At 42.6% G+C, this 26,592-nt stretch overlaps 1 protein-coding gene across 1 annotated transcript in view; it reads left to right on the top strand.

The window, feature by feature from the left end:
- Nucleotides 1–26,592, top strand: part of LOC121848079 (utrophin-like) — a 92,834-nt gene that overhangs the window by 26,178 nt on the left and 40,064 nt on the right. The window contains 16 exon segments of the mRNA XM_042345311.1: nt 271–434; nt 943–1,146; nt 2,748–2,929; nt 6,689–6,839; nt 9,035–9,154; nt 11,474–11,575; nt 12,385–12,492; nt 14,598–14,777; nt 16,138–16,289; nt 16,727–16,850; nt 18,546–18,633; nt 21,285–21,523; nt 22,738–22,906; nt 23,710–23,852; nt 26,106–26,181; nt 26,184–26,314. Of these exon segments, the coding sequence (XP_042201245.1) occupies nt 271–434; nt 943–1,146; nt 2,748–2,929; nt 6,689–6,839; nt 9,035–9,154; nt 11,474–11,575; nt 12,385–12,492; nt 14,598–14,777; nt 16,138–16,289; nt 16,727–16,850; nt 18,546–18,633; nt 21,285–21,523; nt 22,738–22,906; nt 23,710–23,852; nt 26,106–26,181; nt 26,184–26,314 (2,333 nt within the window).

Here is a 26,592-nt window from a genome sequence, read left to right as displayed (position 1 = left end):
TTCAGACTTGGCTCTTTGTTAGTTTTAGCAATGGGACAATCCTCTCCAAAGTGATAACTTCTTTCAGCATCTGTGGATTTGCAGTGTTTTTGTTTGAAATTTCCATCATGCTCATTTGTCTCCTTGTTATAACTGATACACACAGGATACTGATAAATTGAGTTCCTTTTTGAAGTGGGCTGCCACAAAGATTTTGTGCAGATAACGCACAACCACTGTCTGTTCTTATATAGCCATTTTGCTGATTCATTTTTTTAAAAAAAATTTCAGATGTTGCTGTTTCACTTCCCGACAAGAAATCCATTATCATGTATGTAACCTCTTTGTTTGAGGTGCTTCCTCAGCACGTTACTATGGAGGACATCCGTGAAGTGGAGACTCTGCCGAGGCAATACAAAACGGAATGTGTAGACAGTAAGCTACACAGTCAGCAGGTATACCACACTATTACATTCTGATTCTGCTGAACTGCACAGTTACTAGTCTGGTTTGTCAATCCTTTGCGGCACTTTTCAGCATTTTAAGCACTTCCCCAAGGCAAGATTCCTTAAGCCCGATTATTGTAACCTTCATGAGATTTCAATTGAACTTGCGTATTGCTCTGGCTTCTGTATATCATTGCTACTGATAATTTACACATGAAGCCTGTCAACCTTAAAAATGGTCACCAGTGTATGTTAGTGTAATGACAGTCCAGGAGGGGCACTTAAGATGAAGACTTCGGATCTTTGGTGAGTGAAGTGACCCATTTGGGCTGCTAATGAAGTACATAGTTTTTGTCTCTGGTTAGGGGGGCACATGCATTGTATGTGATCACCGTTCTTCATAGCTTTCCAGGCGCAGATAGGTGGATGATACTCCTTGCCATTCCCTTTGAATGTGCCCAGAACTGCTTCCCTCCCCTGCACACAAAGAGAATTAATGTTTCTTTTCTCTACGCAGAACGTGATCTCTGAAGAAAAGAGACTGAGCTCTCGGGCAGAAACACCCAGCACAGTAACTGACGTGGAGGTGGATTTGGACAGTTACCAGGCTGTCCTGGAGGAGGTTCTAACCTGGCTATTATCAGCTGAGGACACCCTTCAGATGCAAGAGGACATTTCCTCTGATGTTGAAGAGGTTAAGGAGCAGTTTCACATTCACGAGGTATACACACAAATACTGCGTCCATGCAGCGATCCAAAATGATCAATAACAACTTGCATTTATATAGCATGCTTCACACAGGGTAGCATCTCCGAGGACTTAATAAAGACACAGTTGATGATGCCGAGCCGAGGATAAATGGAAGTTGACTGTAGAAAGATCTTTGGGTGCAATCTGAAGGTGCGTGCAGTCAGTGCACTCAACCTAACAGTTTTCTCATTTTTTAGTGTCTAAACCACAAAGTACCTGTCACAGTACTCGTGGTAACTTTGTACACTGATATCTTGTCCCCCAAGCAGAATAGAGGGAGGAAACCACTGTTTTAGTTGGTGGCCTTAAAACCTAACTCTTCCATTGCATCTATGGTCGCCTCCCCCTTTCCCCCGCCTTCTCTCCTTTATTTGGTGTCCAACCCTGTCACTGGTGCTCTGAGATATTATCCTACGTGAAGGGCGCTGTATCAATGAAAGTTGTCGTTGTTTTGATACTGACCTGGGGAAGATGTATTTATTTTTTAGATTTGGTATGGAGCATTGGGAGCCTATTACTGGAGAAGCATTCGTTGAAAGTGGGGAGCTGACTATAACAACAACAACAACAACAACAAGATTCCATTTATTGAGCGCATTTCACGTCGGGAGGACGTCCCAAGGCGCTGTACAGTTGGGACATAACGTATCTTATAACCAGAATATTCTGGCACATTTTACCACCCACAGTAATCGAGAATTAGATGGTGCAAGTCTTCTGATGTAGTGCTGGGGGGGGGGGGGAGTTTCAACTCTGATTCTTGACATTTGATAGACTGAGGCACTTAATCCTTGCAATAATCCTTGCATTTTTGATAATGTAGGGTAATAAGTCAATGTAGTGCACAGGTATAATAGAACAGAGATTTAGTACTCTTGGAAGTCCAGATAAATATCTGTGCATTTCAGTTACAATGCCAGACTGGGTCTGCTATTTATTCTACACTTGCTTAAGCCACTTGTATGATATCTGCAATCAGGACCATTGCAAGGCTCTCCAGAAAGAAACTCCCAAAATATTTGGTGTCTCAATATCCATCAAAACCTTTGGCTTAGAATTTTTATGGAAACATCTTTTTGTTTATGCATGAAAATGCTACACTACAGATGATTCAATATGTTTGCAACCAAAGATCAAAGTAGTTTAAGTGCGTACGGTCAAATGGTGCAAAACGTAGACTCACCAATATTTGTTCCTGGCACTGAATATATTTCTGACCCAGACAGTGAAATGCATCTTCGCTGCTGCCAAACCTGGCTTTCAGTTATTTACACAATGAGGTTACTTTAATTTCTTGTTGGGTTTAGTTACAATTTGCTCTCCATTCTCTGATATACGAGAGTGATTGTTAATCTTAAGCCGACTCTACATTACCCTGTGTTGATGAGGTAATACAAACAGCATGGATTCAACTTTATTGTCAGATTGACTATTGTGCTCGTAACCTAGTTATTCCTGAATTTAGTGGTTTGGGATATGAAATAGCTGCCAGGTAAGAACATTATCCTTTCTCTGGAGTGGTACTTGTCAGACCTGTAGTGCAAGATGTTTTCTCGATTATTTGCCACCAGGCGTTTATGATGGAGCTGACAGCACACCAAAGCAGTGTGGGGAATGTGCTTCAGGCTGGAAATCAGCTCATCGCACAGGGCAATCTGACAGAAGAGGAGGAGAATGAGATCCGAGAGCAGATGACACTTCTGAATTCCCGATGGGAAAACCTGAGAGTTGACAGCATGGACAGACAAGCCAAGTAAGTTAACTTTTCAGATCAAATATCTTCGCTGCTGAACATTAGGATCTTTGTTAACAGTACCAGCTGTTCAAATAGGCTTTCTTTGTCCTTGACGTAAAGATTTTGGTTTTAGCTTTTAATTTCTCTATGTTTGGTAAAAATTCTTAATTCCTTGTGACTTGCTGCCACCCTTTCTTCTTTAGCCATCAATAGCATTCTGTGACTGGGCCAGAGGGTTATTAATGACTGCAGCAGGTTACCAGGAAGTGTGTCTGAGGCAACGCGCCTTGTTTAGGAAACAGCTTGATTCTGTGATGGAGGACGGGAAGGTGGGTTATCTGGAAGGATGAAATCAAATGAGCCGAAGGGTCTTCTTTATCTGAATCTCTCTTAGGATTGAATCTTCCCAGAAGCATGTTTAATTGTTGGGCCTCTAGCCCAGTGGGTTAGGCATTGGCCTTTCAGTACTTGAGAACTGGGTTAGAATCCAGCACAGACAGAAAGTCGTCTTTGTTGGTTGTAAGTGAAATGAGTCTGTGAAGGCTTCCTTTGATCTCTGAGGTTTACAGCCATCAAGCTTGTGTGCTTGCCCTGCTACCTATAATAAATGCTTATTTAAACACACATAAGTCAGGATGTTGTAAAGACCTGAGCGCATTCTCAGGCTTGCCCTCTTTTCCACTCATCCATGACAGCCATAACTTGCATACTTGGGATCACTCTTCTTTTGATTTCAGTGGCATTTATTTTGTGTGCACTGCTAAACCTTTTTTTCACGAAACAAAGGTGAAACGTGAAAGTTAATGTGTGAATTGAGTCTTGAGTGTGGTCAACTGTGTATTGTGCAAAGCATCTGACTTTTTTTTCTGTTCAACTGTTAATGTGAATGTAGAAGCTGCCTTGTCTCACAGACTGTTTAAACCATTTACGTAGCCTAAAACTTTATGCTGCTGCTGCTCCTGTTCAAACAACTCGTAACAAGAGGTAATCAAAGTTTGAGATGTTGCAGTATTGTGCAAGCACGCACTGAATAAATATTCTCCTCTGGATTTCCCATTTCTTCTCCCATTTCTGCTCTGGATTTTCCATTCTTGTTTCTGCTCTGGATATCCCGTTTCGTTTTTCTCATCTGGATTTCCGATTTCTTCTTTCATGTTTGGATTTCCGTTTTCTTCTTATTTCTCCCCTGGATGTCCCAATTATTCTTATTTCTCCGCTGGATTTCTCATTTCTTCTAGTTTCTGGTCAAGATTTCCCATTTCTACTTGTTTCTCCTCTGGATTTCCCATTTCGTTATATTTTTCCTCTGGATTTCCCATTTCTCTTTTCTCCACTGGATTTCCCATTTCGTTGTATTTCTCCTCTGGATTTCCCATTTCTTCTTGTTTTTCCTCTGGATTTCCCATTTTGTTATATTTTTATTCTGGATTTCCCATTTTGTTATATTTTTCCTCTGGATTTCCCATTTCTTCTCTTTTCTCCTCTGGGTTTCCCATTTCTTCTCTTTTCTCCTCTGGGTTTCCCATTTCTTCTCTTTTCTCCTCTGGGTTTCCCATTTCTCCTCGTTTCTCCTCTGGGTTTCCCATTTCTCCTCGTTTCTCCTCTGGGTTTCCCAATTTCTCCTCGTTTCTCCTCTGGGTTTCCCAATTTCTTCTCGTTTCTCCTCTGGATTTCCCATTTCTTCTCGTTTCTCCTCTGGATTTCCCATTTCTTCTCGTTTCTCCTCTGGATTTCCCCATTTCTTCTCGTTTCTCCTCTGCATTTCCCCATTTCTTCTCGTTTCTCCTCTGCATTTCCCCATTTCTTCTCGTTTCTCCTCTGCATTTCCCCATTTCTTCTCGTTTCTCCTCTGCATTTCCCCATTTCTTCTCGTTTCTCCTCTGCATTTCCCCATTTCTTCTCGTTTCTCCTCTGCATTTCCCCATTTCTGCTCGTTTCTCCTCTGCATTTCCCCATTTCTCCTCGTTTCTCCTCTGCATTTCCCCATTTCTCCTCGTTTCTCCTCTGCATTTCCCCATTTCTCCTCGTTTCTCCTCTGCATTTCCCCATTTCTCCTCGTTTCTCCTCTGCATTTCCCCATTTCTCCTCGTTTCTCCTCTGCATTTCCCCATTTCTCCTCGTTTCTCCTCTGCATTTCCCATTTCTCCTCGTTTCTCCTCTGCATTTCCCCATTTCTCCTCGTTTCTCCTCTGCATTTTCCCATTTCTCCTCGTTTCTCCTCTGCATTTTCCCATTTCTCCTCGTTTCTCCTCTGCATTTTCCCATTTCTCCTCGTTTCTCCTCTGCATTTTCCCATTTCTCCTCGTTTCTCCTCTGCATTTTCCCAATCTCTCCTCGTTTCTCCTCTGGACTTTCCCAATCTCTCCTCGTTTCTCCTCTGGACTTTCCCAATCTCTCCTCGTTTCTCCTCTGGACTTTCCCAATCTCTCCTCGTTTCTCCTCTGGACTTTCCCAATCTCTCCTCGTTTCTCCTCTGGACTTTCCCAATCTCTCCTCGTTTCTCCTCTGGACTTTCCCAATCTCTCCTCGTTTCTCCTCTGGACTTTCCCAATCTCTCCTCGTTTCTCCTCTGGACTTTCCCAATCTCTCCTCGTTTCTCCTCTGGACTTTCCCAATCTCTCCTCGTTTCTCCTCTGGACTTTCCCAATCTCTCCTCGTTTCTCCTCTGGACTTTCCCAATCTCTCCTCGTTTCTCCTCTGGACTTTCCCAATCTCTCCTCGTTTCTCCTCTGGACTTTCCCAATCTCTCCTCGTTTCTCCTCTGGACTTTCCCAATCTCTCCTCGTTTCTCCTCTGGACTTTCCCAATCTCTCCTCGTTTCTCCTCTGGACTTTCCCAATCTCTCCTCGTTTCTCCTCTGGACTTTCCCAATCTCTCCTCGTTTCTCCTCTGGACTTTCCCAATCTCTCCTCGTTTCTCCTCTGGACTTTCCCAATCTCTCCTCGTTTCTCCTCTGGACTTTCCAATCTCTCCTCGTTTCTCCTCTGGACTTTCCCAATCTCTCCTCGTTTCTCCTCTGGACTTTCCCAATCTCTCCTCGTTTCTCCTCTGGACTTTCCCAATCTCTCCTCGTTTCTCCTCTGGACTTTCCCAATCTCTCCTCGTTTCTCCTCTGGACTTTCCCAATCTCTCCTCGTTTCTCCTCTGGACTTTCCCAATCTCTCCTCGTTTCTCCTCTGGACTTTCCCAATCTCTCCTCGTTTCTCCTCTGGACTTTCCCAATCTCTCCTCGTTTCTCCTCTGGACTTTCCCAATCTCTCCTCGTTTCTCCTCTGGACTTTCCCAATCTCTCCTCGTTTCTCCTCTGGACTTTCCCAATCTCTCCTCGTTTCTCCTCTGGACTTTCCCAATCTCTCCTCGTTTCTCCTCTGGACTTTCCCAATCTCTCCTCGTTTCTCCTCTGGACTTTCCCAATCTCTCCTCGTTTCTCCTCTGGACTTTCCCAATCTCTCCTCGTTTCTCCTCTGGACTTTCCCAATCTCTCCTCGTTTCTCCTCTGGACTTTCCCAATTTCTCTCAAATTTCATTTTGTGAAGCGTTTTTCGTGAAAGCAGTTTTATAAATGTAAATTGTTGTGGGTATAGAACCCACCATTGTGTAGACCTTATTAAAGCCGTTGGCTCATGTTTCTCCCGTTTTCTATGTTCTAGTTTCACACAGAAAATTAATCCTCCCAAGTAAACAATTCAAAGTGATTAGTGTGTGTGAACAGCATCAAGACTCACACAGTGATGAAGGATGCAGTGTGATATTTAAAATTCATTTTATTTTTTTCAGACTTCATGAAGTATTAATGGAATTGCAGCAACAACAGCTGCAGCAGCTCTCAGACTGGTTGACTCTGACAGAAAAACGTATTCAAAAGATGGAAGTGCAGTCCTTGGGAGATGACTTGGAGTCCTTCAGACAGCAGATTGATGAGCATAAAGTAAGTACACCACCAGTCAGGTGTTCTCACAATTCATGACAATAGATGCCCTGGTCGTCGCAACTCCAGGTCCGGATTCACGGCTCCAGTTCCAGGCGCCGTGTATCGTGTCACGTTGGGCCACTGGAGCTATGACTTGTACGAAGTTGAAGAGAATAGCAGGCAAATGCACCATTGTTCAGATTCACCAGTGGAGCTAGAGAGTCAAACAACTACAACAAAATTACATTTGTAAAGCACCTTTCACGTCGGGAGGATGTCCCAAGAAGCTGAACAATGAGGGATCAGGACCCGATCTTGGGGGTGTGGGGTTGGGATGAAGGAGGGAAGAGAGGTAGGGGGTCAGCTGAATGCACGGTTGAAAAGGAGGGTCTTGAGTTGTGTCTTGAAGGAGGCAAGGGAGGGAGCAAAGTGAAGGGATTGTGGGATGGAGTTCCAAAGGTTAGGGGTAGAGACACTGAATGCCCGGTCGCCGATTGTAGGGCTGGTTGGATGGGAGACATTGGAGGGAGCGGACAGGTTGATAGGTGGTTAGCAGGTCAAAGTGGTAGGAGGGGGCAAGTCCGTGGAGGGCCTTGAAAGTGAGGACGAGGATTTTGAATTCTATCCTCTGTGGTATGGGGAGCTAATGGAGCCTGATTGAGGTGATGGGGTCAAGGAGCCAAGTGCGGGAGAGGACACGAGCTGTAGAGTTCTGGATGATCTGCATCTTGTGGAGGGAAGAGTTGGAGAGGCCGACATGGAGGGAATTTCCATAGTTGAGCCTTGAGGTGACGAATGCTTGTATGAGGGTTTTGGTGGCCTGAGGGTTGAGGCAGTGGCGGAGTCGGGCAATGTTGGGGAGGTGGGGGATGGCAGAGCGGATCATAGCAATGATATGGGGGAGAAAGGACAGTTGAGGGTCGAACAAGACACCTAGGTTCCTGAGTTGCTTGGTGAGTGGAGTGTGTATCCCTGGATGCTGATCCTGCCAGTGCCTGAGGTACAGAGGTGCTGGAGCGAGCCAATCACGAGGGCCTCAGTTTTGCTGACATTCAGCTGCAGAAAGCTAACTCTCATCCAGGACTTGATGTCTGACAGACAGTCTGTCAGGAAGTCAATTGTCCTGGAATCGATGGTGGAGGCAGATAGATAGAGTTGGGTGTCATCCGTGTACATGTGGAAGTTGACTCCATGACTGTGGATGATGTCACCAACAGGGAGCATGTAGAGGTTGAAGAGGAGAGGACTGAGGACAGGCCCTGAGGAACAAGACTGTGCGGGGGCTGTAGGAGAAGCCATTTGTGGAGACAAAGTGAAGCCGGTGTGAGAGATAGGATCTGAACCATTCAAGGATAGGACCTTGAAGGTTGAGGTCAAAGGACAGAACCGTGAAACTGCATGTGAGCCAGTCAGATCCCTAGCACTTTCCGCGCCACCATTGGCAGTCGGGCATTCAGCATCTCTACCCCAATCCTCTGGAACTGTACCCCGCCGTCTCACCCCCTCACTTGCCTACTTCAAGTCCCATCTAAAGACCTTCCTCCAGGAAATTGATTTCAAGATCTTCATTCTCACCTTCACAGTTTCACCCCACCCAACCTCTGTGACCTTGTTCAACCCTGCCAAGCAAGCACTATTCATGGCCCCTGCCTTATCTGCTCTACCATCAACGGGCGGGCTTTCAGCCATTCTGCCTCCACTCTCCGGAACTCTATCCTGGAGTCCTTCCGACATGTTCCCTCCTCCACCTTGTTCAAGGTTCGTCCTTGTTCAATACCTACCTCTGATCACTTTTGGTCATCATTCCCAACTTTGCCTCCTTCAGCTCCTGCCCCCAGCTGGGGTGTCCAACCAGCAGTGTGGAGCGCTTTGAGACACTCTCCCATGAAAGATTCTGTATAAATGTAAATTGTAAAGCTCCCTCCTGTACTGCTGCTGAGCTCTTGTGAGCACCAAGTGGTACTCGGTCTCTATTTGTTCCTGTGTGTTCAACATTACTTTGTTGTCACTTCTGCTGCATCCTAATTTAAATGTTAGCATTTGAAGGCATTAAAATAGAACGTTCTGCACATCCATGATAAGAATTATGTCTTTCTGGACAACTAAACTTAATGTAAAGTTAACTTAATATTTTGAAGAGTTGATATGCCTAGCTGGCATGTCAAGAATGTTGTGGTAACAATTGCTTCAGTTGGATTTGTTTTCTTTCTCAGACACTGCAGAGTGATCTGGAGTCTGAGCAGGTGAAGGTCAACTCTCTGACACACATGGTTGTGGTAGTAGATGAGAACAGTGGGGAGAGTGCAACAGCTGCCCTAGAGGACCAGTTACAGGTAAATCGTGCCTTGCAAGTGGAGATCTCTATTTAATTCGGTCATCCGGGGCTCTTAAATACACAGTAACCTACTTTGTCACCCACAAATTAGGCAGTCACACCACTTTACAGCATATCCAGCGTGGAGGGCGCTATATAAATCCAAGTTGTTGTTGTAAATTGTATTTTATTATAATATCAAATGTAAGGATTATTATATCATGTTTAAGAATACACAAACCAAATTACAACAACTATTTCCATTTATATAACACCCTTCACGTGGGATAGCATCTTGGAGCGCTGTGAATTGTTCTACATATGCATGGAAATTTCACTTTGCCTATAAATAAATATGCTCTCCCTCCCCAGAGGGATGCACCCTGCTCATCTAATTGTGTAAATTAGAGGGTGCAGGTTGACAAGTGCCAAGGCTTGGGAACCCCAGAGAGTATGTTGGGGTACTGCTGGATATTATCCAGAAACACCTGTACAGCTCGCCATTGCGGGCGTCATTTATAATATTAAGTTGCATTAACATCTTGCAGGTAAAAATAAACGTCTGTTTCATAAGCCCTGAAATGCAGAACTATTATTGTAACTAAACGTGTTTCTGTGTTAGTGTGAAAACTAAGAGATTGAAGAACTTAATGCAAAAACAATAGTCATCGTTTTATCATTCTTTATTTTGAAATGGTAAAATCCAGTCTATGGCATTCTCTCAGAAAGAACTTCACATTTAGTCTCCTCTGTTTTTCCCCACACGCATCTATTTTTATTTCTTTCAAATATTTGTTCATTTCCCTTTTCAAAAGCTCTTCTGGATTCTACTTCACATATTGTTCAGGCAAGCACTCCATGCCTTTAAAAAAACTAACCTCTCTCTTTGTGTTTTTTTTGTGTGATGAGCTTAAATTTATGCTCGCGAGTTACCAACTCACTCACAGGTTGAAATAGTTTCTCCATCTTACCTTATCAAAGTTCCTTGTAATTTCGAAAACCTCAAAATTCTGCCTCCCAAAAGCTCCATGGTGCGGTCGTAACTGCCCCAGTCACGACCCCATTTTCTCAGATCTCTTAAGTAAAGTCTCTCATTCATAGCATCGCCTAGTAAATCACACTTCCTAAAATGAGGTACCTGCAACTGAAGAAAATTCTGATAAGAGGAACATAACTCCACATCTATTGTTACAAAAGTCACTGTGGGAGATACAAGTACTCACAAGTATTCACTTAGGATTTATGTCTGATTTTTTTAATATAAAAATGTAAATACTGAAACCTTAGAGCATGAGGAAATTAAATTGCTATGTTTGACCTTGTATGGGTGGCCTTGTGTGCATTCCCACCCTCTCCATTCACTTGCCTAGATTTTAATTATCTCAGTTTGGGGGAAGAATTTGGAGACCAGCCCATCACTGCTCAGTTCATGTTCCAGGGGAGGTCACTGAACTCAGTTTTAGTTCCCAAGCAGATATTTCAGTAGAAAGTGCCTCTTCCCAATGAGCTGAAAATTATTCTGTTGAAGGTAGATATGCGAAGGGTGAAAGTCAGGATGGTCCCTTTCAGTCGGTCAGCTGGAGGAATCATTTGGAATTCCTGTTCCAAGTCACGCATCGTTCCCAGCCTTTTATTTTAGTAGGTTGGACGTTAACGTATCTGGAGAGGATGTGACATAAAAATTGGCATCTCTTGCTGATCTTTTGAATTTTGGTGACTGCCACTATCGAGGAAGAGCTGTGCACTTTTCACCCTGACTTCACTGATGCTCGATATGTTCCTGTAGATCAGTGTGTCAGTTGATGTTAGTTACCAGGATACTATCTGAGAGAAGCTTCCATCAGATGGCCGCTGCTCTTCACATGGTTTAAACATTCTCTTCTTGCAGTCAACCTCCAATGAGGTTCTCTGTATCATGGGTTTTCTTTGCTGAATAGTGAGTTACTGGATTTTTAACAAAGGAAAAAACATTTAGAACAGCTGTGAGTCGAAACTCCAAAGCCACAGTGTTGGCTTCATGGATATCCCCATTGAGAGTGGCCTGAGGAAGAGGAGAGGGATTCATTGTGATGAGCGTGGAATCCCATTGATTTGTAACCTCTCCAATTGTGCCTTTAAATGGAGAAGTGACTTGATTTTCCATTGATGTAATTGAATACACACCTGTGAGTCTTCTGGATGTAAGAGTTGTTGCAGCAACTGTCTGGTGATCTGATAAGTTTTTAGATCATACTCTTGACACTTATTGCAAACCATTTAAAAGCCTGCCAACAGTAGGATTGTGTTGGAAGAGAAAAGTATGTCGCTGAAGTGCTTAAAAGGCTTGGTTGTGTTGCAGTCACTGGGTGAGCGCTGGGCAGCTGTTTGCCGCTGGACTGAAGAGCGATGGCGTCTGCTCCAGGATATTCTCACGAGGTGGCAGGATCTATCAGAGGACCAGGTGAGATGTAGTATATGTGGGGCAGCTCCTTTATAACACAGTGGTCTGGGTCCAATAGCTCGGGCCCTGTTATATAAGTCACTGTGAAAGACGCCTGACTTTCTCGTCACCACTAACATAATTTTTCTTGCGCACAAGCACTAGATGCTGCTGATGAACTGGAAAAATTATTTACATTTGTAAACATTCATTTTTATGGTGAATATCTGAGCTTGTGTTTGTAATTGGGAGAGAAACCGGTAACACAATGATTACGGGCTGAAGGTTGTTCAAAATGTTGCTATTATTAAGGATTGAGAAGTGAAGCATTGTATTTTATTAGCAGAGTGTAACACCTCAGCCTGCTGGTGTGCTAGCATTTTTTGGCTTGCAGAAGTGAAGCCTTGACTGCAGATGTCATTTTGCCTCAATGGTAACACACTTGCCTCTGGGTCCCAAGCTTGTCAACTCTTGTCAAGACTCAATCTCAGACATTACAGTGGGGACAGAGACAGGGGCAGGAGAAGGGGCACTGCATTGTCTGAGGTTTGTAAATTGAAATGCAATAAGCGCTTCCCATGTCTTGCCCCATACGCCCTTAATTTATGGCTGTTAGTGGGACCTTGGCTTGTTTGTCAACCATTAACTGCCAAAACATTTGGCAGTGATTAAAGTGCCCTTAGAGACTTTCCCACCCAAAAAAACAGTTCTTTCTTTCTTCCTTGCACCACCTAAGATTTGTCTTGGATTACTGCAGATCTCCTTGGCTTCTCCATGCAAGGTGCCAACACAACACAGGAAGTATAAGCTTTTGTGTAATTCCTTTCTAGTTGCTGTTTGAAGCCTGGCTGACTGAGAAGGAAGATGCTCTCACGAAAGTGCAAACCAGCAACTTTAAAGATCCGAATGAGATCCGAGGAAGCATACGAAGTCTGGCAGTAAGTGGACTTTCTGTGCTTTAATGTGTTTTGGGGAAGAGGAGAAGCATTTGTAGGAGCCAACGATGCCTCCACTTCTTCAGCAGACTTTCTATGAAAGTGGTGATGGGGTGGGACCAAATGTTCACACTATTTATCAAATGTTAGCAGTTGCTTCTCTTAATCCCCCAAAATCCTACTTAAAAATGCGTGTAGGGAATCATCAGGCAGGTGTCTTATCTAAGTATTCTGTTGTTGAACCACAGCCTGGCAAAAGGAGGACATTATGAAGGCAGGATCAATATTCAGCTTTCAAGAGGGAACTCGTGCAGTCCTGTAGCATAGGGGTTAGTGCAGTCGCCTCACAACTGAGAGGACCTTGGTTTGATTCCCAGGCAGGGTGAAACCTTAAACAAGTTCCTTACACCACAGGCTTCTGTTTACCTTGGAATAAGTAGGAACCCGGTTGTTAGTGGATTGGCAAATTGCTTTCTGGGGCAATACCACTCTGTGAAGTGCTTTGAGATGACTCAAAGTCGTGATAAGGCACTATATCAAATGCAAAGATTGCTATTAACTTCCGACGTGAAAGGCGCTGTACAAATGTAATTGTGTTGTTGTTAATTTGAAAAAGAGTAATTTACAGAGGTAGAAGTCAAAGAATCAATTCACAGAGTCCGCACAGACACGATGGGTTTAATGGCCTTCTGTGCTGTAAAGTTCTATTGTTTACAAAGAATGCTCCAGGATTTGGCTCTGTGATGAACTTCTGGAGTTACCTGACTCTGGCATGGTGGTCTCTTGCCAGCAATCACATACAGCAGATTGCTCTGCAAGATTTATGCAACTTAATGCAACTTAATGCAACTTAATTGATGCCTTCACCATTACCCATTAATGGTATTCTGGTATTCACTTTGGCAACTCAAACCAACCAAAGAGCCCAGAGCGCAGTGAAAACAACTCGTAAAATTCCATAGTATACAGTTGAATATGCTTGACTGACACAGTCGTGTCTTGGAGGTCAGATGATTTGTGTGTTTTAGAAGGATTAACAAGATCTAACGTCCAGGAGTCCTTTAAATGCTCTTGGGTGGGTGTTATTCTATTTTGTTGCTGGCCCATATTTACGTAAATTATAAGATTTTAATATCTCTACCTTGTAGCTGTTCTCATACAAATTATCTACCTTTTTTAAACCAGCAACAGTACATATTTAATTCAGTATTTTTTGCTGGTTGGTGCTCTATAGTGTATCCGTCCTTTAGATCTGAGCTGATTTGCTCAAATGTAGTGTCCCAAGAGTCCCTTTGTTTAGAATTGGCTGCCCGTGTTTCACCCACAAAATATACATTTTACAATATATTCTGGAAAGTGCTTTGAGATGTCTGTCGACTTGGTACAGCGCTGTATAAAATGCAAAGATTATTATTATAATGCTGCTGGCCCACACATCTCAGTTCACTTGTGAAGGTGACTATGGCATCATTGGTGTGGCAAAATAAACACATTTTCCTTATGCTGTCTTCATGCTGTGCAAGTGCTCCCACCTGTTTCTCTCTTTAATTTTTTTTTAGCAGGTTCACAGCTAGGTTTATGACAAAATAGCTCTAGATGTTTTTAAATAACGAGCTGGAACATGAGATTTAATAGGCACTTTCTAATCCTTTGCTGCCTAAATTATTCCTTTAAATTTTGTTCTAAGCATAGCATCCACACTCTCTTCAAGCAAATAGTGACATTTGTCCAACATACCTAAGCTAATGGATATGTTTAAGAACAATGAAATACTTTACAAAGTCAGCGGAAACCTTCGTTTGGGTATGATTGTCATGTCTCATTTAGTTGATAATCTACTCCTCTCAGGGTCAGAAGGCTCCACTTCACATGACTTGTTATGTGACGTTCTTTGTCACCTCTTTTTGTGCTAAGATGTCTTATTACATCAAAAGTGTTTTTATCAATACTGTTTAGTTTGAAACTAAACGGTTCAAACTTTCACATATTATTTCCAGCAATTAAAACTTAAATAGTTGTTAACAACCCTGCATACAACAGCTGATAACTTGCAATATGACTGGAGGAAGTGCTATATATCGATTATAAAATAAGTCTACTTTTGTTAGCATCTGAAGGAAGAGCTGGAAGTGAATCGTCAAATATTGGAGCGCCTGGGCAAGCTTGCCCAAGACCTGGGGGAAATGCTCTCTGACGGCAGTTCAGCGGACAGAATCGAAAGTGATATTGAAGAGATCAACCAACGATGGGACAATCTGGTCCAGCAACTGGAAGATTACTCCAACCAGGTATGAGGAACACCAAGTAACATCAGTGTATAACTTTAAACAAATAGAGAGGATAGAGGATTCTTTTTTTTACACACATACCCGCACTGCACACCTACACACACACGCTCACACTCTAGGTTGACACTCCACTACCATTGCTTGGAGAGTGTTGCATTGCCAGAGGTGCTGTCGTTTTTCAGAAGAGACCCATCTGTTTATTTGAAAAGTGTTTCTCCTGGTGCCCTGGCCAACAATCTCCCAAATAAATTTAGTGAGTCACTTCACAACTTCTTATGAGACATTGCTGCATTCGCCTACAAATACAAGTCACCATGCTTCACAGTCAAATCCTGTGACATGCTTTAAGATGCCCAAACGAACCGATGAGACGCTATATTATTATTATTAATTAATTTATTATTATTATTATTAATAAATTAATTAGGGATTATTCTTATACATGTTAGATTTCCAACATTTTCTGAAGCACTTGAATGTAGTCGATCAATCTTCAGATTTGATGTAAGAGATCGGTAGTTTGATTACTAAATGTTGAGGTGTCTTGTTTTTGCAGCTTAGTTCCTGATTTAGTGCAAGATTGGTCAAGGTTTTAGTCAGCAGAAATTATTCTATTTGGGACTGCTAACCCAGTTTCTTTTCAACTGTTGGCCATGTGTTCATAAGAATGGCTTACTCTTTTTTTCCTGCAGCTCATTTGTTGTGGAGTCCTATAGCTCAGTGGTTAGAGCACTCACCTTGCAAGCGAGACACCTGGGTTCTATTCCCAGCAGGGCAAAACGTTAGGCAAGTTTCCTTACTCCACACACCTCTCTTTACCTATCAGTAAGTAGGAACCCGGTTGTTAGTCGATTTATGGATCGCTTTAATCGGGGTAATCCTTTCAAAAAAACATTATGACTGTTTGTGGGACACTGCTGTGCGCAATTGGCTGCCGCTTCAAAATTGCATGACTCAATAACAGTCTGCTCTGCTCCAGTGTTTGTAGATCAGAATTGTCCGCTTCCTTTTGCTAATACAAACCTATTAATTCAGGGTTTATTTTTGACTTTGTGCTTCATTCAATGAAGAAGGTTTTGGAATTGTTGAGGTTTTATATCTAAGGATCAAAACATCTTATGTGGTCTTATCCTTAAGGCCATTATCTTAAAATTAAAGATTGAAGAATTTGGGAAATGTTTCAACTTTAGTCTTAGTATGAAAACATTTTGTTGTTTGTCCCCATCCCCATCCGTACGATAATTGTTTACATCATTGAAAGTTTTTTTTTAATGTACATGTCTTTCATAGATGTTGCGTGTCTGTGGGTGCGAATACAGTTACAATGCATTGTATTTTTCTGCTTCTACCCATTCTCCAGGTATCTCAGGCAGTCGGAATGTTCCAAGTTGATTCCAGTAGCGTCCTGGAAACGGTAACTTCCAAAGAAAGAGTAATTGGGAAACAGGAATTGCCTCCTCCCCCACCACCTAAGAAAAGACAAGTTCAGATAGACACTGAAGAGAAGAAAAAGTAAGATGAATGCTATCACTTTGTTCTCCATCACTTTGTCTTCATGGTCTGCGTCCCACTACTGACTGCTTTTCCTTCTGCGATCATACTAATGTCTTCTGGGACTTTGCCCATTTACCTCAGTTCCTCTCCCTGATTCCCTCTTCAAAACATAACTTAAATGCAAGTTTGTTGTTGTAACATTTCTTCTGTGCTTTTGTCCAAAATCCTATCCTCCCTGCTCAGTGCCTCACTTTATATCTCCTGGTGTCTTGGCTGACAATCCCCCAAATAAAATTGGTTACTCACTTCATGGCTGTTTGTGGGACATTGCTGGCAGCCATGTTTCGCCCACAAATCCACTTTATAGTATATCCCGTAGTGATTTAAGATGGCTCAACAAAGCGATAAGTTGCCATATCAAATGCAAGGATTATTCTTGTTATTTTTCGTGTTAGGTTTGATGTTGAGGCCAGCGAGCTTCTGCAGTGGATTAGAAAATCGACACCGATGATCCAAGCCATGACATTCAAAGAGCTCAGGAAGAAGAGAGACACTTCTGACTTGAAGGAAAAGATGAAGGTAAATCTATGACTCCAAAGATGTTTTTCTTAAGTTCTTAATTATTCATCTTTTATGCAAAACCAGACTAAATCAATTTGTATTTTAATTAAGAACGTAGTGAATAAGGACCATAGAATATCTACATCAACTATTCTGCATGCTATGTTCTCTCGTTACTTATTTTTCTCCCTCCCTCTTGAAGTGGGGCACAGTTCCATTTGGACCTTGTCCAAGAGCTCATTTTTAAAATGAACCTGGACTGTAAGTGTCAGCTGGTAATTCCACCATGACTGAGAGGTGATAGTGTCTTTACAACAACAACAACAAGATTGCATTTATGGAGCGCCTTTCATGTCGGGAGGACGTCCCAAGGCGCTGGATAGTTGGGTTGGGACCCGAGCAGGGGGGAAATGGTCAGGGTGAGGGGAGGGAAGGGAGGGAGCGAGGAGGGGGTAGAGCGTCGAGAGGGGAGGTGAAGGCACGGTTGAAGAGAAAGGTCTTGAGACCGGCCTTGAAGGAGGAAAGGGAGGAAGCAAGGCGAAGGCACTGGGGGAATGGAGTTCCAGAGCCTAGGGGCTGAGAGGCTGAAAGCCTAGCCACCGATGGTAGGGCGGTTAGGGCGGGGGATGTGGAGCAGACCGGAGCCAGAGGAACGGAGGGTACGGGCAGGTAGGTAGGGGGATAGTAGGTCAGAGAGGTAGGAGGGAGCAAGGCCGTGAATGGCCTTGAAGGTGAGGATGAGGATCTTGAATTCGATCCTCTGGTGGATGGGGAGCCAGTGGAGGCGAGCGAGGGTGGGAGTGATGTGGTCGCGAAGCCTGGTGCGGGGCAGTACACGAGCTGCAGAGTTCTGAATGACCTGCAGCTTGTGGAGGGAGGTGCGGGAAGGCCGGCGAGGAGAGAGTTCCCAAAGTCCAGCCTTGAGGTGATAAAGGCGTGGACCAGTGTTTCGGCAGCGTGAGGGGTGAGGTAGTGCCGTAGTCTGGTGATGTTCCGTAGGTGGTGGAAGGCGGTGCCAGTTGTGGCGCGGATGTGGGGAAGAAAGGACAGCTCAGGGTCGAACAGAACACCGAGGTTACTGATTGGCTTTGAGAGGTGGAGAGTGCAGCCTTGGATGCACTTCCCAGCACAGGTGACAGGATGGCAATCTGGAGTTGGAAGCTTGGATGCTGAAGCTAATTGTAGGGCCAGACTTCATGCAGTACAGACCAGTGACCAAATCTGTGGGACCTTCTGAGTCAATAGGTTGTGTGGTGCTGTGATGCACACCCAACTCTACTACTGTGAGCAGGTTAGGTCGCACATCCACAGTGCATGAAGCTGGCTTTAGGTATAGAGGGCACTTGCCTTGTAAGCAAACCAATGTTATAATGATGTGTATTATAACCACTATTATGTGGTTAGTGGTAAGCACATGAATGGAGAAGCTGCACAAAAGTAATTCAAGGTAATAATGAAAATACAAATCTATTTCTAACTGTTGGATTGTGTAAATAAATCTCTCTCCACTGGTCAGTCTAAAGACTTTGGTTAAAGTTGTTAATGTTTTAGAGACTGCTTTACAATTTATAGCAACAGAATACCTGTTGTATGAACTTAGTTTTGGATTCGAATATTGTGCACCAGTCAGACTTAATGTGCTGTTTAGCAAATTAGTGATGTCCACAGTTTAAAGCAACATTTTATAATAATTACTGGTCTGTACCTCGATAGGCTCTGAGAAAAGGGAAGACAGAAAATGAAAGTAAACAGAGAGAAATGGATCTGGTTTTCCAGATCCTGATAGGACAGATGGAGAAAGGTAAGAACATCTGACATTTAAAAATATTGGGAGCAATGCTCAAATGTTTCTAATTTTCTGATGGGAAATATTGAAACTTGATTAGTTTATCTGATATTTTTCTGCAGCATGGTACAGAACAACTGGGAAAATGACCAGCCCCTCCTACGTAGCATGATTTCTACCAGATCAAACTGATCAATGCACAATATCAAATACAATTTACGTTTATGTTGCGTCTTTCACATTGAGTGGGGCGGCGATTCAAAGAGCTTAACAATGCTGGTGGGCAACTCTGCTGGGGTGGGAGCAGAGGTGGGTGGGGAGGGCAGGGGTAAGATAACCAAAAGCACAGTCAAATAGTTATGTCCTGAGATTTGCCTTGAGTAGAAATATAAAGTAGAAATATGTCAGTTTGACTCAGCTGCTAGATCGCCACCTCTGAAACAGAAGATTGTAGGTTCAAGCTTCATGTCAAACAGTGCAGTGCAGCTGGGTGGTGCTGCAGCAAAAGTTGGAGATCCTGTCTTTTGGATGAGATGGGAAAGCAAGGCGCCCTCTGCCTTTTAAATGGCTGTTGAAGATCTAACAACTCTATTCAAAAGAGAAGGGAGTTTCTCCTGTCATCAAGCCAACAATTTTCCTAAATTGGTGGTTCACCTCATGGCTGTTTCTGGGTCTTTGCTGATGTAAATGGCTGTTGTGTTTTCCTACAGAAATAGTCACAGCACTTGGCAGCAATTATTTGTGAAGCAGTTTGAGACACTACATTGTGTAAAATGCAAGCTTTTTTAAAAAAAACTTTCTATGCTGAGATTTGTCTTGTAATGATTGCCTTGGTTTACAGTATGAGTTTAACAAAAATCTTCTGTGCTTTTCAACTGTGCTACACTTGGTCATTACTAGCTGCAGAAGAAATAGTTGAGAGGATCAATGTCACTGGATGGACAAATATTCCAGGGTTTTTGTTTAATACATTTTTGGGTTTGGGGAGTATCTGGGGGAACTTTCTCTCAGTATATAGTGGATGGGGTGGAGTTTGCAGTGGTGTCCAGTTTGCATTGTCTTCAGAAGGAGCAGGCTTCATTGGCTATGCAATAATAATTATAAGATAAATAATACTAATTTAATCATCTTAATAATAAGAGGAAACAATTATAATTATAATAAGAAAAAAATCTTGCATTTGGTATAGCATCAGAAGGACATCTCAAAGAGCTTCAAAGGAGTTACTGTAAAGTGGAGTGACTTATTTATAGGCAAATGCGGCAAATGCTGCCCCACAAACAGCCATGCAGTGAATGACCAATTTTATTTGGGGGATTGTTGGTCAGTACACCGGGAGAAACTGCCTTGTCTTTTAGAATAGTCCATGGGGACTTTAATGTCCACCTGAACAGGCAGATAGAACCTTGGCTTAAAGTCTCATCCAAAGGACGGTACTATTAGCAATGCAACACCCCTCAGCAGTGCATTGGAGTGCCATCTTGGACTACGTGAATTCAAGTTCCGACAAGGGATTTGAACCCACAACCTTCTGACTCAGAAGTGAGAGTGCTATCACTGAGCCAAGCTGAAATGCCCCTTTTGGCCTTTGCTTGTTCCCCATGCTCTTATGCTTATAAAACATTGATATAAAGAGAACTTCAAGCCGCTGTGTCGCTTTTAAATAAATCCTGACTGAAGGTAGAATTCTTGATGAGTTGGGAGCCCTTGGACATGCTGAATGATGGTTGTGTTATACATTGTAATTGCTCCCTTGTCATATCAACCGAACTTAGACAGAATTAAGAGATCAAATAAAATTGTAACCCTTGGTCGGTTTGCTCTTGAGTTTCCTTCAGACTATAAACAAATTGAATTATAAACAACATCACTTAACTGCAAGACCTACCTGTATAAATGCTCCAGGCTTCAAGTAAGAAGTGGATTGTTGATTGGTTTTAGTTTATTACTGCGCCAGCAAGCTCATGTACATAGTTTATTTTGAAATGTTGGAATTACTTTTTCGTTCTAGAAACTATTTTAAGACCATTAGCACTTCAGCTAATGATTGATTTTTATTGGAGCAAAATGCTTTCTAGCAGTCCATTTTGTGTTGGATTGACACAAGCAGCACAGTGTTGAATCGTACAACAGTGACCCTTGCATTTGATGATGTGCCTTTGCTGTCAAAGCGACACAAAGTAATTCATAGGTAATTGCTGTAAAGTGAAGTAACTGTATCTGTAGGCGAATAACAGCCATCTTGCACATATCAATGTCCCACAAGCACCCTTGAAGTGAATGACCAATTTATAGTCCATCAAAGGTGATTTGCTGAAATGATTGTGCTCAGAGTAAATCTGACTTTGTGACTTCTGTCTGTTTGGAGATTGTAGTTCAGTTGCAATTAAAGTTTTGGTTGAAATAATAGAAATAATCCTTGCATTTGATATATCGCCTTATCACATCTTCTAGACGTCTCAAAGTGCTTCACGGAATATACTGTAAAGCAATTGATGTATGTTTTGGGAAATCAGAATGGGATTTAAGGAGAAGATGTTTATTATGGGTGACAGATATACTGGGCGTGTAGTTCCGATCTCCAATTAGATGAAAACAAAATCTTAACTGGATAACAGAGTAGATTCCAAATATCCGCACAAGTAATTGCATTTTATTTCTTGTAGAAGGACTGTCAGCCGAGGAAGTGAAGCATACACAGGAGAAAGTGTCAGAGGAGTGGAAAGACTGTTGCCAGCAAATAGACGAGCTGCAAAGTAGGATCCAGGATCAAGAAAAGATTAACAGCATTTATGAAGAGCTTCAAGAGCTTGAAAAGACTCTAAAATCCAGAGAAGACTGGCTTAAGAATATGGACAGAGCTGCAACAGGACAGGATGTGAGCAAGACCAAAGAGTCCTGTCAGGTCAGTGAGTAGAAATGTCATTATGGCATAGCATCACAAGCTTCAAGCATTTTACCAACATAGCCTTTAGAAGTTCCTGTTCTCTGACATAAGTTTTATTTTTTCGTTCTTTCCTTCGCTTCCCAAGAGAAAGCCTGGAGACCTGGTGCCTGCCTTCTGTCTGGGTGGTGCATGGAAGAGTATGACTGTTACCACTTTTCCCTCTCTTTGGGGTGTGGTGACCTGAGATGGCACATCTGGCAACTGGGTATCACTTGAGAGGTTGGGATGTTAGCAAAGTAACATTTTGGGGGCAAGAAGAGGGATATTGACATCTGTTCAGAGTGTATTTAGCTTCACCCTGTAAACCTTTATTTTCTACCCCATGAAATCAAGTATATTGGTAGGCATATGAATTCTTGTTTTGGCTTTCTGCCTGTCCTTATTGTTCTTTGCTCCTTTATTATGATTTGTTCCGCAAATCGACCACATGTAGATGTACTCAATGCCTGTGAAGAGCCTTGCATTTGGGTGCATTGACTCCAACTTGTATATCTGAAGCGGATGAACTCTGTCCACTTGTGCCTGGTAGGAGCTCCCTGTAGAGGTGACGTCCTCTTCACACTAATGGGTACATTAGTGAATTGAGGGCAGAAAAGGGAGATGAAAATGTAAGGAACTCTTTGCAGGCGACTCTTCCTGATCTACCAGCTAGTGGCATCTTCCGGCTTATATTCGGCAAATACGCCCATAACACAAGCTTTTTAAGGTGGTCAAGGTGAACAGGGGTGAAATAAATTGTTATCACTTGGTTTACACTGTAAGGCATTGATGTAAGCCAATAACTTAACTGGTCATGCTCGTCCTTGATGAACAAGCAGTGCCTCATACTGGATAGTTCTCTGGTTTTAGCTGGTTACACACTGGTTACTTTGAGATCACTGGTTCCTTGGTGTCTTGGCTGCTATCCGTGTCTGATCTCCCACTCCCACTTTGCATCACTTAATTAAATATCAGCCTCAGCACGGTCTCCCAAAATATCCACAGCTCTGTTTATGGGCATTGTAGTTACATTCACGGAGCATTAGAGACCGAAGTGGGGATAGCGAGTAGGTGATGCAGTTATGAGCAGGGTTCGTTAAAAAAGTTCCCAATTCCAGGTTGCAGTAATTCCATGGAAGTGAATTCCCGTAGTGCATCATATTTATGCCCATTCATTTATTGACATGTTGCAGCATGAATTGGACCGCTTGATGGTTCTAGCTCCCCGCTTGGAAAAACTAATAACCGGTGGACAGGCGCTGGGTGCAAAGCCAAGTTTCCTTCAAGAAGATCTCGATCGATTTTCTCATCGTTTCAATTCTGTCCTGGAACAACTGCAGAACAAGAAGCAGCAGCTTTTAGGTGAGAGCCTCAGGGTGGCTTCCTTGCTGCCTGATACCTTTCTGTTCTGCTCTGTGTTTCTGTGTGTATGTTTTATTGGGAACTTTACTGACTGGGGAAGATAGCGTTTTTAGTGGTTTGTGACTTATCTGGTTTTGGGTTACCAATGTCTTGACCTGATCGAGAACTTCAAGATTGTGAGACTATGTGACAAGGTAAGTAGGGATGTATTATTTCTACAGGTCGGCTAGTCAGTAACAAGAGTATGTAGATGTTTAAAATAATCACAAAAATAATTAAAATGTGGATTCGAAAATATTTATTTATGAATGTGTTTGCGAGACGAAAGGCTCTCTGACTGCAGTCTGGTGTTCATGTAGCCTTCATTTCCCCTCCTTTCCTCTTTCTTCACTGAGAACTTTGCAGAGTTGTAATTAGCTCGTAATTTGTTTTGTACTATGAAGAGAGGGGGTGCACTGGTTGACCAATAGACTGGGTCGGGCAGACTGCTTAATTTGCAATTTCTGTCTTTTACTTGAGAAGCTGGCACACATTACTGACCTTTCTCAATGATTTCACTCCCATGTCCAGCACAACTGTTGGGTAATCGGTTAACAATGGCTTGATTTTATGGCTTTATTGTTGATATCGTGAAGCATGGCACAGTATTCAGACTGTTTCCCTAAACTGAACGCCTTGGAATAATGGCACAAATGGAGTAATTCTGGCAAATGGCGACCAGTTCTTTATTGAATTATGAAGTAAACGGGATTGCAGCCTCAGTCTGTAGTGTGCTTGGATTTTAATCTCTGGTTTGTTAATAGCACTGGAAGGCTCTCAGAGTCAGCAGTACCAAGATGTTGTGAAGGAAATGAAAGCGTTGTTGGATCGGACCGAGCCCCACATTAGGTCTGAGCTGAGCACAGTGAGAATGGAGACTGCTGAGAGCGCACTGAAGCAAACAAAGGTAAGGAACAGTTAGAATTAAACCCACTCTCCATTGGCTTAGTAATAATAATAGAAGTAGCTTAGAAGTAATATTAGAAATGGAAATCATAGTAATAGAAAGACTTGGTGCCGGTAGCTTCACTCATCATCCTCTGCACCCCCTTCCCATCCTGCTCAGTGTTCCACATTGCCTCTATCAAGGGCTTTGAGACATTATCTTATGTGAAAGCTGCTGCAAAATTTAGTTGTAACATTTGGGAAATTGTAAAGTGTGGCTTCGATGAACATCCGTGATTTTCTCTTTTCCCCCCCCTACCACACTGTTTAGTGATTGTCTTTAAAAGTACATTGAGACTTTATCCTACATGAAAGGAATTAAAGTTGTAAAATCTTTTGCTCGATTATGTGCTAGCTCTAGGCTTTTGCTTCAAGAGCCAAGAGTGTGGAAAGCTGTAACTACTTTTGCAGCTTCTGAAGTTGACTGGAAATTCCACTGCTTGTGTAGGACATGGGTTTAACTTCTGGGCACCGCTCATTTCTTAAGGTGATAAAGATGTAACCAAATTACTCAGCGGTGCTTTAGAAATGGGTCATAAACCAATCATGTTACCACATGGCAGACTGAGAACAGCCAGTTAAGGTCAAAGCTCATTCTACCCAGGCCATGGACATTCAATGGAGTTGCTTTCAGATCTGCTCTAGACACTGTCACGTGAGCTAATCTTCGTACTTTCACTAAATGTTTGTTTATAATTATTTTCCTGATACTTTGGTGTTTGCTTTCCCCTTCCCCCTCCCTCACCCACACAAAACAGATTCCCATTTTCCTGATATCCCGCGCCTATAGATTCAATGCTCAAAAAGTTTTGCAAGTTATTTTGCAAATGTTGTTCCTTGCTATATTGACGCTGTTTTAATTGCACAGACTGGCTCTATTGAAAGGAACTGAGTATTGTGATCGGTACTTGCCCATTATATTGTGAGAATGGGAGGATTGAGTGATTCCCATGAGACTGCTGTGAGTGATGTTTAAGGCACATTATCCCTGTGATGTTTGTCATTAGACCCACCTCAAACAGTGGAGAATAAACTTCAATATAAACAAGAGACTGTATGTAGGTACACTTTGTGCACAAATACCTGATGCTCATAACATGCACACTGAAACAGTAGGCAGCAGTCTTTGTGAATATCAGTGCAGTGACCCAAAGTTTTCCTGTATTCCCCTTTGAAATTTGGCATCTTCCTGGAAAGTATTGGAAAGGCAGAACAGTGGATCTTTCAGCCTGTCAAACTAGCACTGTCATTTCATTAGTTCATTGGTAATGCCTTCCATTTTTAAATAGCATTTTTAAATTGCGTTTCACCATTCTTTGTATCCCTTCGTACATGTGCTTCCTCAGTATCTTACTATAGACACCTGGTAATGAGTGTGTTTGGCTATCCAGACCAGCATATAATGTTGTGAATCGTGTCACTCAGGGGCAATCAGCTCTTCATTTCTTCAGCTCTGTCCCCACCATCAACAGATGAACTTTCAACCATTCTGCCCCGGCTCTATGGAATTCCATCCTGGAGTCCCTCTGACTGGCTCTTTCCCTACCTTCTTTCAAGGTTCGTCTCAAAACGTATCTCTTTGACCATTTTTTTGGTCATCTTTCCCCTCCCCACCCGCAGTTTGGGTACCCATCCAGCACTGTGAAGCACTTTGAGGCATCGTCCCGAAGTAAAAGGCGCTACATAAGTGCAAATTGTATTATGTGTATGTATGCTTTTCTCCCTCCCACCCTCCCCCCAAAAAAGTGGCAACTGCTGTTCAGCTTGCACTTGTTTATAGTTCATTTCACATAGCATGTTTCAAAGCACTCTGCAAAACTGATGGAGATCATTGAGCAGGGTGGAAAGAGGGGAGATTTGAGGATGTTGACTGAACCCATGGTCAAAGATTTTTTAGGAGTGGTTTCAACTGGAGAAATTATTTTCAGAGAATTTCAGGAAGCAGCTGGACACAGTGGCTCAACAGGATAAGCATTGTGAATTTAGTTGAAAAATCCTGAAAGATGGATTTGACGGCATCACTTGTTATGCTCATTGGTCTCTGATCTTGAATAATAATAATCCTTGCATTTGATATAGTCTCTTATCACATCTTTGAGACATCTCAAAGCGCTTCACAGAATATACTGATAATTGGACCACAAACAGGTTGTTGTCAGTACATCTCTGTTGCTGGAAGGAAATAATTCACAGAAACAAATTGTCTTCATCCCAGATTCTCCAGGATGAATTGGAAAACCATCAGCCAGAAATGGACCAACTGGCCTCAGAGACGCAGAGACTGGAGGAAGAGTGCCGGATGCCAGCAAGACAGACCGCCTGGAATTTGATGGGGTTCAGGCACAGTGGACAAAGCTGCTGATGAAATTGCGGGAGAACACTCAGGTGCTGGAGGATGTGGTATTGAAAGTGCAGCAATTTAAGGTGAGCATTATTATTGAATGATGCCCTGTATGATTGGAAACAGCCTGTACAAGACACCTCCTCCTAGTGGGATCACCTCTTGTTGTGCACTGTTCTACATAGATAATGGAGCCAATCCCAATTATTAAATCCTGTGTGATTCGGCATTAGATGTGACTAATGCATTTCTATAAAGTAAAGAATGTGCAGGACTGCATCAGACTGTTGTGGTTACGCTTATTTTTAAAAAAAATCTACTGGTTTTATCTTTTGTATGATACCTCTACCCCTCAATTGAT

This window comes from Callorhinchus milii, unplaced genomic scaffold (assembly GCF_018977255.1).
Source record: "Callorhinchus milii isolate IMCB2004 unplaced genomic scaffold, IMCB_Cmil_1.0 Scaffold39, whole genome shotgun sequence".
In the NCBI taxonomy this organism is placed as follows: Eukaryota; Metazoa; Chordata; class Chondrichthyes; order Chimaeriformes; family Callorhinchidae; genus Callorhinchus; species Callorhinchus milii.
The sequence above is the reverse complement of the archived record's forward strand: the minus strand, read 5'-3'. Positions and strand labels throughout refer to the sequence as shown.